This window comes from Eleginops maclovinus, chromosome 1 (assembly GCF_036324505.1).
Source record: "Eleginops maclovinus isolate JMC-PN-2008 ecotype Puerto Natales chromosome 1, JC_Emac_rtc_rv5, whole genome shotgun sequence".
Classification (NCBI taxonomy): Eukaryota; Metazoa; Chordata; class Actinopteri; order Perciformes; family Eleginopidae; genus Eleginops; species Eleginops maclovinus.
The window spans coordinates 23,225,314-23,237,388 of NC_086349.1; the positions used below are offsets into that span (position 1 = coordinate 23,225,314).

General features: G+C 45.0%; 2 protein-coding genes across 2 annotated transcripts; one reads left to right on the forward strand and one right to left on the reverse strand.

Annotated features, from left to right (window-relative positions):
* Positions 1 to 3,064: 3,064 nt before the first annotated feature.
* gpr182 (G protein-coupled receptor 182) lies at positions 3,065 to 5,777 on the forward strand. The gene is made up of 2 exons (XM_063894957.1): positions 3,065 to 3,256; positions 4,247 to 5,777. Exon 2 carries the CDS (start codon positions 4,250 to 4,252, stop codon positions 5,339 to 5,341), a length of 1,092 nt encoding a protein of 363 aa, XP_063751027.1. The 5' UTR covers positions 3,065 to 3,256; positions 4,247 to 4,249; the 3' UTR covers positions 5,342 to 5,777.
* A 93-nt stretch (positions 5,778 to 5,870) lies between these two features.
* LOC134858586 (zinc finger and BTB domain-containing protein 39) lies at positions 5,871 to 11,691 on the reverse strand. Its single transcript, XM_063874594.1, is given in 5 exon segments — positions 5,871 to 8,100; positions 8,459 to 8,812; positions 9,185 to 9,940; positions 9,943 to 10,449; positions 11,608 to 11,691. Coding segments are annotated over 4 exon segments (2,538 nt in total). The 5' UTR covers positions 10,417 to 10,449; positions 11,608 to 11,691; the 3' UTR covers positions 5,871 to 7,146.
* Between the last annotated feature and the right edge of the window lie 384 nt (positions 11,692 to 12,075).

The window sequence follows — 12,075 nt, forward strand, 5'->3', positions numbered from 1 at the left end:
TGAATTACAATCACTACTTCTTATCGCATCAACAGGTCAAACATTTTCATTTGTCAAATATTAAATACATTTTTACTGCTAAATACCTGCACAACTAATAACAGACGATGTAATACATATATAGATCTGGTTCTCAAGCAAATGTAGCATAAATACATAGTAAAAATACAAGTCCTGCATTCAAAATCTAACTTTACTAAAAGTAGAAACACTGGCATCAAAATATACTTCCATTATGTAAGTGTGTGTATTATGCTAACTTTAATAACTTAGCACACTGCAACTAGATACATTCATTTGTAATGTATGCAGTATATATGAAAGTTAGCTCTAAGTTCATTTGAGTTTGATATTAGCAAATCATCTTAATCTGTACCGAAACCAAAGCTGTCTGATATAAGATGTGTATATAAAAAAGTACATTATTGTTTTTTCCAAATGTAAAAGCATAAAGAAGCGTAAAGAGGAAATTACTCAGGTAAAGTACAAGTCACTTTAAATGTACCACCACAGCTGAACGTTCCTGTTAGCCTGTGTTAATACTTTGAGTTTTAGTGCTAATGGGTAAGTGGTATGCTATCATGCTGAACTAAGAGCTGTTAGGGAATATTTTGTGTAAGCTTGTAACCTTTCGCTCAGGCCTGTGACCTCTTCACACACGTGACCATTGGTCTCCTCACAGCTGCTTGTGTACTGCTTGTTTTCAAGTTAGCCAGTTGTGTCCCTCCGGCCGTAACTTTCGAATAAATCCAACAGTGTTTTGCCATCAAGTTCCTGCTCTCTCTGTTTCGTCTCCATTGCTTCAGAAGTTTCCACCACAAGAGCAACATCTGGGGTCAGAGGCCAGCAGGCTCTCCGCTGCATGCATTACTGTACATGTTGTCCCTGCAGGCTAAGGTATGATCTATGTAGTTTACCAAGTGGTGTTTTGCAGGTCAGAATATCATGGTAACTATACACATGTTTAATTCAAGTTGGTTTAATGGAGTCTTGGCTTACATGCTGGGGGTCAAGGACTTCCTTTACTCTTACTCTTCCCAGAAAATGGGGTTTTGCTGACCGGTTCCTTCCTGTTTCATCAGAAGGGAGCGAAAGAACGCATTTAGACAATAGGATCCAGGCAGGATGAGCAGCGAGACAGAAGGAGGTCAGCGAGCTGCAAACTGCTGACGGTCCGGAGCAGGCAGCAGATCATGCTTTCGCTCCGTACTGCTGATCTCTGTCGTGACCTTGGCGAGGACACATCGGGGCTCCCTCCTGACAGCTGCTGCTCTTTGCTTTATGCAACATTTCATCAGAGGAAATTGGATTTATTGTTAATTGTGGAAAAACTATCTCTATTGAACAAATCTTCTACGTATTCACTGGGAAAGCACAAACTGCAGCTCACTTTTATAGTGTTGAAAAAGTGTGTGTGTGTGTGTGTGTGTGTGTGTGTGTGTGGGGGTTAAAGAGCCCCTTCCTTAGAGATGTGCCCGAGGACTACAACCTCCATACTCTGCCCGTCACTCACCATGTCCACAGCTCAAGAGGGGGCTTCCTGGCATTGTTCTCTGCTCAGTGGTGACTGTTTTTACCATTGCCGCACCATTCCTACCGGCCATATACACAAACAGGATCAAGCAAGGTAGTGCACTGAGAAACATCTGCATAAGGTTAATGCAAACGAAAACCTGTTGATAAAAATAATGAAGATCTATTGGAACCAACTTCTAAAAAGCAAGATAGGCAGGTTAGCCTTACCTATATGTGTAGTTATGTAAGTAAATAAGCTGTTTCCTTCTTAGTTCTCTTTTGGAACCAATTTACTGAGAATAGATCATAGGGTGTGAGTTTGCATCATAGTAAAAACCCTTCTGTGACTCACCAATGTGCCTTTCGAAATACACTGCTGAATGAACTTGTTCAACACATTTAAAGAGGCCCTTTTATACTAATGTTCAGGTTCATATTTGTATTTTCTGTCTCTACTGGGACATGTCTCCATGCTTTAATGTTCAAAAAGCTCTTTATTTTTCTCATACTGCCTGTGTTGCAGCACCTCTTTTCACCCTCTGTCTGAAACCAGAGCCCAGTCTGCTCTGATTGGTTAGCTGGCCGGCTCTGTTGTGATTGATCAACCGCTTAGAGATGTCCCGACCCTTAGCCTATCACGTACAATGTGTTGGAGCGCTAGCCAGTAGAAGGGCAAGTGTGTCACTATGTCGCGGAAGTAAACAAAGGAGTCCAATCGAGGCGTTTCAGGCACGTGGGTGGGGGGGAGTGTGTGGGAGAGTGAACACAGGGATTTAAGACTTTGCACACCATTTACATGCATAAAAACCTATATAACACTGCAGGAAAGGGAGCATAATAGGGCCTCTTGAAAAAAACGGGATGTATGACAGCCTAATTACTGAGAGCAACAAATTTAGAGCGTAGCTGCATCAAATCTTTGAGGAATGCCAGGAGGAACAACAGGTGTTTAACATGTGCATATGTTTATTCATAATTATTTTCCTTCTACTTCTGCTCAACTCCGCAGGTCTGAAGACTACATGAAGAAATAGATCCACTGTAGGAACACCAAGGGACTTATAGAAGCAGACCTGAGTTATGGGTACATGTGGATAACCACCAGCCTAACGTTCCTCAGTCTTCTTCACAGTAGTAAGATGCTGTATTTGTCCATGAATCCAAGGATGGCAGTGTCATTTGATACCAATTTGATCTTGTGGGATTCAAACTGTCATTTACATCAAAGTATGTGAACAGTTTATTATCCTGAAGCTGTGAAATGAATGGAAGGAAGTAAAAGGTTTAATATTTCTTACACCCTGACAGGATTGCTTTTTAACTTTGCTGTACCTGTACAAAGACAATAGAGGAATTCAATCCAGTAGTGACGAGAAGCAGCAGGAGATGGGAACAGCTATACTTGAGTGTCGAACAAACATGTTGATATTACATAAAACCTGTGTGGTTTTATATAATCCGTTCCTGGATTTTTACACCACTCCCCTCTACTGACTGAGGATGTCCTGTCAAGTGTGTGTGTGTGTGTGTGTGTGTGTGTGTGTGTGTGTGTGTGTGTGTGTGTGTGTGAGAATGAGAAATGGGAGGGTAGAAGCTCCTGGCTGCTTGATTGCTCAGATAGCCATCAACATCGGAGCTGGAAGGAGTCAACTGTCAGGCTTCAATCAGAAACACAGTGAGGCCTCAGGAGAGACCCCCACCCTAACCCTCTTCATCTCCACACGCTCCTCATCACAATAAGGTACAGTAGAGTCCAGCTGTTTTTTTTTCTAGATTTAACAACTTGTTTTCGCGTTACATTTCTCTTAAAAAGGTTAGATCCTACCCGTTTGTGTATAAAGTCTAACTTTATACAAGGTTAATACTCTATCCATATTGAGTTTGGAAAATCGAGGGTTACCATCTCAACTGTTTGTTGCATTATGGGTAATGTAGGAAGAAGAGTGGCATGTACAATAATTAAAAATGTCTTGAGTCCAGCAGAATTGCTTTATCTGTGCAGTAGGCTACTCTTTAAAGGGCCAGTGTGCAGTATTTCGGGGATCGATTGGCAGAAATGGAATAAAATATACAGAAATATATTTCTGTGTTTTCATATCTACATTCGGGAAGTGTCCTCGTCATGGAGTCCATGTTGCACCACTGAGGTTCTACAGTGGTTTAGAAAGGACAAATCAAACGCTCTTTGGGCGCTGTATTCACCCTTTAATACTACTTGAATTTGTTCTCCGACAGGCTTGTAAACAGCAGCCGCCTCCTGAAATATGTTGCTTTTGAAATATGGCTGTTGGAGATGGCCTCTAAACTAGGTAAAGTTGGTGAAAGACACAAGTTTTTTTCCCTCTGCAGTGTCTCAAAGGGACGGGTTAGCGTTTATTCAGTTTGGCTGCAATCTGCAACCACACCACCAGGGGTCGCCAAACTCTACACACTGCTCCTTTAAATTATGAAAGATACAATAAGTCAGCAGGTATAACTTTACTTATAAACTAAACCAAATACTCACAGCGCCTCAAAGTGAGACATTTATAACTTAAATTTCGTGTTTGCGTATTCTTGTATGTTAAGGCTTTAATCTCCAACTCTCCAACTTCTTTTGGTAATATTTCAACACAGCACGTCGCCAGCCCTCCCTCTGAGCTTCTGTTGTGTAACATAATCAGATTAACCTCAGAGTAAACCTGAACTATTTCCAGATATGAAACAGTTTTTCTTCTGCTTTTCACTCCAGACCATGAGCGCTCACGAGCACAACGACACGCTGATGGACAATAATTACACGTTATGGTTCATCCACTGCACCATCGACCTGGATGCTGCAGGAGACTACCGGCGCATCGCCCTCTTCCTCCTCTACCTTTTCATCTTCATGGTGGGCCTTCTGGAGAATGGGCTGGTCATCTGGGTCAACTGGCGCCGACGCCACTCGGCCAACGGGGTCCTGTTCTGTATAATCAATGTGAGCCTGTCAGACCTCATGGTGATCATGATCCTGCCGTTCTTGATGATGGAGGTGACCATGGACCAGGTCTGGCTGTGGGGGCGCTTCCTCTGCAAGGTCACCAACCTCGTGTACACGGTCAACTTCTACAGCAGCTCCTTCTTCCTGGCCTTCATGACCGCGGAGCGCTACCTGTCCTTGACCAGACCCTCGTTTCCCGCCTTCTTCCCCGTGGTGGGCCGCCGCCGCTGGGTGCTCTGCGGAGGCCTGTGGGTGCTCTCCTTGTTACTGGCACTGTTGGAGAACATCCACATGGATCTTCTGGAGTGGGACGAGCCAGGATGCTACATGATGCCCGAGCAAAACTTTATTGAGTGGTTTGCCGCCGTGAGTTTCCTCTCCCTGATCTTCCAGTTCCTGGGCCCCGCCGCCGTCATCATCACCTGCAACGTGCTGATCGCTCGTGCGGTTCGGACAGCGCCGGATGTTCAGGGCAGGCGGGACGTGTGGCTGGTGCACGTTTACTCCCTGGTGTTTGTCATGTGCTGGCTGCCCTACCACCTTGTCTCATTCCTGACGATCATAGACGAAATCGGCCCCTTCGTCTTCAACTGCAACACGATGGAGGTGCTGTTCTTCTCGTACAGCGTGACGAAGAGCCTGTCTCTTTTTCACTGCGTGGCAAACCCCATCCTCTACAACTTTCTCAGCAAGAGCTTCCGAGACAACCTGATCAACACTGTGGTGAACCACTTACCACGAGAGGGAACCGGGAACCAGCTGGGAGCCGGGACCAACGCTCCCAACGGGGGCGGCGGGGGTGACCCGGGGAAGCAACGTAAGTTAAGTAACGCCAGCACCAGCCAGTCCGATGTTGGATCGTAAAAAAAAAAAGATGAGATGAGAAAACTTCACGAGATGTTTTCTGGGAAAGATTTGAACTGAATGGAGATTGTGCAGATCATCTCACTCTGGTCAGAGACTCACTCTCATAATCCATTTCCTCTTTACCATGTATCTGATCAAAGAGAGAGGCAGGAAATGTTGGACGTGTTTGTTTTTTAAAGTTGTTTAAAGCTGCTCAGCTCCAGCAGGAACTCATGGCGGTCTCTAAGGTCTCCTGGCACAGAATAACCATGCCACAGCAGGAATGTGTGTAAACAAAGCTGATCATGCCAGATAATCCTCATAAAAATCTGTTTAACTGTTTCATTTCATTATACCTCTAACAGATAAATCATTACTTCATTCTTATTTATCTGTTCCAGGATGCAGCTGTAGTCTAAATTTGCTGTTACATATAATAAAACTTCATAAAACACTGTTTGTATGCATTTCAGCTGCAAAACCTGAGCTTGCACTTTATCATTAAGAGCAAAAAGACCAAGCGTTCGGGACATGAATGTTTGGAAGCTTGTGTTTATTTTGCTGAGACATTTTGCTGTTCTTGCACTCAGTTATCTCCCTTCTCACAGTCGTTATTACATTTACTTCCATTGCTGTCCATCTGGAATGTGTCACTTTCAACAGCTTAAATGATAAGAAGGCAGAAAAAGGAAAAGGGGGTGTCTGTCCACACATGGCACAATAGCAGGAAGAGACCGCGGCTTTTAAAAAAGGGCAAAGGTCACGTGCCCCTGGAAGCGGGAGGTTCGCAAAACTGCGTACATTTGTGCAAGTTCATCACTGGAATTCTGATGACGGATGTTTTTTTGTGGTCAGGACACTTTAAAAGGTCGGTAAAAATCAGGGGGTGATAACAGTCTTCCAAAAGGCATTTATTTAACTCTTTTTAGAAACAATATTTTCAAAAAAAGGCCAACATTCAAACATAGCTTTAAAAACAGATATGTAGAAAAGGCAAATAACAGTTACACTGCCGTCATAAATATGAGGTAAGACACATTATCACACAGAAATGTGATGGGCATTTAAATATCTCTACGACACACTCACACGCTCTAAACAAGTGAACACAGCTTGAACTAGAAGCATTCGTAAAGAAACATTCAACATAAAAACAACAGCTTTTAAGGATTCCATGACGAATACAAAACACTCTTATGTGGAGGGTCATGCCGTACCTGTGAAGTGAAAAATGTAACTTGGAAAAAGTGAGAAAATAGTGACTGCAACTCTAGGAAAATAATTTATATGCTACAATGAGGTGCTACTTTAATAACAGTGTAATTATCAACCACTGACATAAAAACCTATAAAGTTACAGACTCAATCGGAGTAGATAAATATGATACACTGCCACCAAGTGGTTGCTTCTTATCTTAGTTCATCGAGAAACCTCAGACTCAATGAACAGCATCTGACAGGTTATATAGGTTCACTACGCTCTAAAAGTATAAACATGTTAAAGAGGTGACATTATCGGTGGATAAACAGAAAATAAATCTGTCTTTTAAGTGATTAAAGCAATCAAAAATGTCAATATTCTCCTGCAGCTTCTGAATCGTGAGGATCTGCTGCTTTGATAAGTAAGGGAAATAAAACTGTTTCAGGATGTCACCTCAGAATCAAATTGTACTTTAAAATAAATGTTTTGGCATTTTACAGATTGTTCATCGATAAAAAAAGATAAATTAATTCAATAGTTTGAGCCCTATTCTATTAAAAGCAGTTTGTGGTCCACGACAACCAGACACACAGGAAGTGTCAGCGGCAGGAAGAGGAGCTCCTCAGGCGTCCACCGTGGGCAGCGGCTCTTTAGAGTGATCGTTGTACATGAAGGTCTGCTCGATGTTGAAGTCCAGCGGCAGGTGGTCCTTGTGCAGCTCCATGTGCGACGACACCATCTTCAGCGTGGAGAAGAAGAGGCCGCAGACGGTGCAGCGGTACATGAGGGCGCCGGCGTGCGTCTTCAGGTGGCAGATCATGGTGGAGCGGCCTCTGAAGAAGCGCAGGCACACTTTGCACTGGTAGGGTTTCTCCCCCGTGTGGATGCGGAGATGGTAGGTGAATTCCCCCGAGTGGGCGAAGCGTTTGCCACAGTAGCGACACCGGTACCATTTCCCACGGACGACCGCTGCCCCGACCCCCATGTCCTGCCCCGTGCTCCCGTTGGTCAAGACCCCTGAGGGCAGGCTGTGCAAAAACTTATCTGGCAAGCTGAAGCTCATCCCCAAACCCAGGTTGCTCATTTTCAGAACCTCGCGTTGAGTGGAGGAAGAGGGAAGGCACTCCAGAGACTGGTCAGCTTTACGTTTCCCAAACCAGCCCGGGCCCCCCACTCCTCCACCTCCACCTCCACCAGGGGACTCGGTGCCGTGCAGGCTGAGGTGGTACTGAAAGGCCGAGGTGGAGCGGAAAGTCTGTGGGCACAGGAAGCAGTGCAGCTCCTCCACTCCCGCCGTACCTCCATCCCCGACCCCATCCGTCATGACTCTGAACGCCCTAAGCGCCGAACGCTCCCGCTCCTTCGCCGCCGCCTCCTCTGCGTGCGCCGCCATGTGTCGGTCCAGCATGCAGCGCTCCACGAAGCAGCGGGCGCAGTGCGGGCAGGTGAAGACGGGCAGCGAGAGGTGGGTGAGGCCGTGCCACAGCAGGGAGCACAGGGAGAGCTGCGGGAGGCGACACACGCCACAGCTCAGGCTCTGCGGACACACGTGGCTCAGCAGGTGATCTCTGACCGTCTGTGGAGGAGGCCAGACACACGGAATAATAAATATGAGATCTCATGTGGCTGCAGGTAAGAAAATAATGCAAGATTCTTTCTTTTTCACCATGTCACTGTCAGATGTCTCTTTGGGAAATCAGTTTTCTGGTATTAATTCATTTCCATGTAGATTTTCTACTTTATTTTTCTTTATTGATTTCGAATTGGTGAGTTTTTTTAATTAGTCTATTGTATATGTGGCATATGTTGGATGCAGGTATTTATTAGTTCATTTTCTGTCCATCAAATAAAGGAATCATCATCTCACATTGAAACCTTTTCTGTAAACTGGCCTACAGTGTACACCAACAAACACAGGTTCATGGTCCTCCCACCTGGAAGTCCTTGCTGAGGGTTTTCTTGCACACAGCACACTGCAACTCGGAGCCCGGCCCGTCCCCTCCGTTGGTCAACGCCCCCTGGGGGATGGTGTAGCTGGAGGCCGTCTGCCGGTGGTGACGCAGCAGTTTGCTCTGGCTGCAGAACTGCAGGTGACACATTTCACAGGTGAAGAGCTGCACCCCCACGTGGGAGAGGGAGTGAGAGAACCCGGCCTCGCGGTCCGGGAACGAGGCCCCGCAGACCCTGCAGAGCCCCAGCTCCGTCAGGTGGGTCTCTGCGTGTCTCCTGATGACCGCCGGGTCCACTGGGAGCGCCGCCGCGCAGGCTTTACAAGAGAACACGTTCACCTGAGGAGCGAAGAGAAACACCTCTGTTGTGTTGTACGCAATACAATACTGTACAATGTTCACCTTTATGTGTCAGAAATGTCTCAACACTTAATCTGTCACCTAGTTCCTTAAATTGATGTTCCTTTTTTTTATACCATGGATGTGTACTTGTAAGTCTTTATTTGTATTCTATTATTACAGCTTTTCTTCTTTATTGAATAAGTTAGTTCAATATTTTAATTTAATTTAATTAATAACGTGTGCCTACTTTTTTTATATAATATGTAAGGCTACTCTTTTTAAATAATCTGCATTTCCCCGTTGCGGGACAGATAAAGAAATTCTGATTCTGTTCTCACATTCGCATGATATATTTAAGTGTTTTGTTACCTGGCTGCTTGAGTTCCCTTCTTCTCCGTTCTCCACATACACCAGGTCGTCTTCATCCTCCTCCTCCTCTTCCTCACCCTCCTCCAGGAAGTTCTCGTCGTCGCTCAGCTCGATGATCTCCCCCGCCAGCTGTCTCCACTGCTCCTCCTCTGTCCCCTCCATATTCCCCTTTAGAGCCTCCCTCTGCTCTCCCTCCTCCACCTCCCCAAACAACATCAACCTGCCGTCCCTCTGCAGCTCCACCCCGCTGCCCTCCCCCGGCCCAACCTGCAGGCTGCTCAGAGGGTCTCCTGAGGACGACGACGGGGCCTCCACTCCGAGCTGAGCCGAGGAGTCTGGGAAGGAGCAGGAATCAGACGATGCAGTGTGGTTTCTCTGAGGCAGAGAGCGTCCTGCGCTCTCAGAAACCCTTCGTCCATCTATGTCCTCACAGCTGACTTCTGCCTCCTCTTCCTCCCCCTGCTCCACCTTCAGCTGGAGCACCTGAGGTAGCATGACTTCACTGGACTGGCTGCTGGTTAAAATAATGTGTCCTCCAGGTTGATCCGCTGCCATCTGCCCATAGCCGATATGAGACTCCATGTCTTCTGCCTTCAGGTGCAGAGACGCAGTCCCAGTGTGAGCTTCACGGCTGGCCCTGGCTTGGAAAAGCGGCGAGGGAGCAGCAGCGGGGGTCGGGGCTGCAGATGGACCTGCTGATGAAGACAGAGAGGAGCAGGAGGCGGCGGAGGAGCAGACAGAGGATGCAGAGACACCTGTGGACGCAGTAGCGCAGCAGCAGCAGCAGCAGCAGCAGCAGCAGCAGAAGCCATGCCTGAGTCCAGCTCTCCGGGACTCCCTGCTTTTACAGACACAGAAGCCTGCAGGTCCGGGAAGGTGGCGTGACAGGCCCTCATCAGTTCTTTAACACCCAGCCTCTCGGCCAGCTCATAGAGCACCCCGACATCGATGAGGTCGGTTAGGATCTCCCCAGTGTAGACGAATGTCAGCACTCTCTCAAAGTTAGCAGGGGAGATAAACTCCAGGGAGAAGGCAGCAGTGGACGAGGCTGGAGCCCGGGTGAAGAGGTTACGGAAGTACGTCCCGGCGCAAGCCAGCACGGCACGGTGCGCTGCGAATGTGCGGTTGCCAACTTGCAGGAACACATCGCAGTACTGGCGGGAATGGCGGCAGCGGTTGAGCTCGGCGAGGAGGCCTGCAGCGTGGCCTGGACCCTGCAGCCGGATCCTCATCCCTGCTGCTGCACCTGGAGCGCTACAGACCAACTGCATGAGCAGAGGAGAACCAAACAGAAACATGTTTATTACTGCAACAGTAAGGTGAACTTTTCATTTCTAACTTTTCCCTTCATAATTTTATCATTTTAAGCTGCATATTACGGAATATCTTTCATACTAATGATTTTATGAGTTCATAAACACCAAATACTTAATCAAGCTCCTTAAAGTTTCTTATCATACTATGTTTAGTCTTTGGGCACATTCAGTTGTTTCCTCTAAAATAGAAATAAATATAAAGAAAAAGGGTTTCCCCTGTAAAACTGAATATACACTGATATGAAAAACCTACTTTTTAGCAAAACAGTTTGAACAATTGAAAAAAGGCAAAGAAAATGTATATCTAAATTACACTCAGTAGTATCAATGATAACAGAATGAATGTAATTACTATTATACAGTCAATAGTGACTAGACACGAATGGATATGTTTCACTTTGGTTGCTGTCTTCAATTATAAATCATCTTGAAATAAAACAAAAAAGGTAATTCGAATTTCTCCCTTAAAATATTTAATAAGTAATAGAAGAACAGTAGGTCTCATGTGTCCAACGACCTTGTATAGAAGAATAATAAAGGGTCCAACAGTTTGCAACGCGTCCATGGTAACGTCCCACCACTGGCTATTTGTAACTTTGGCTCCTGTCTTGATTTAATCATCGACTAAATGCTCAAATTGATTATGTTGATAAATGCTGATTAATTTACAGTTAAATAATGAGAAAAATACAGACCTTAAAAAGACAAAGAGCTGGGACTTTTGCGACGCATTCGCATGAATTAAGGACCTTTTTAAAAAAAAACCTTATTAAATAGTTAACAAATAATAACTATCAAGACAGACAGGGATGGTGACAGTGATTAAGAAATACATTCAGCTGTGGATAATCGTTTCTCCGTCTCCGATAACCGAAAAAAAACCCGCATGTTATGCAGAGGAACCATGGAGGTATTAGTTTATTTTTACATGTTTTATACTCAAAATGTCATATTATCAGCCGTTAATTCCAACAAGAAGCTAACGCAGCTTAGCCATGTTTTTATTGACTGTTCACTAAACCAGACAGATTTTACACACTTATTCGAAACGAAAATCTACCTCTTTTTTAATGAAGTAACCTCGTTAGTATTGTTGTTATGACTTACCCATTTAAAATATGTTTGTAGGCGAAGAATACTCTTCTCCTTTTATTATGTTTTACAGTCTGGAGCTCATTAAGTCCCTTCTGGTCGACCGTCGCATTTTGGTGACGTATGTCAACAAAAGGGAACTGCAGGCGCCCCCTTCAGCCTGAATGAGGAACTGCACCAAGTACATTTTACTCACTGTGATGGGGGACACTTTACATAAACGTGTACTTTACTTAGGAATTTCCATTTATGATATCTTGAAATGATCCGACATTTAAAAGCACATACAGTGCAAAAAAAAAGAGGAAATTATTGCTCACAGTGGCCCATTTAAAAATAACGTATATTTATTATTTTATGGAATTATAATTATGCGTTATTGCGTACTGTATATCCCCTATTGTTGCTGTATTTTCCTGCATATACTGCAGGTAACTGAGTTCAACCAAGGGCTCAACACAAATTATTTATGTTCTATAATAA

Coding starts and splice junctions, on each gene's coding strand:
- gpr182 (XM_063894957.1), top strand. CDS start 4,250: ATGAGCGCTCACGAGCACAACGACACGCTGATGGACAATAATTACACG.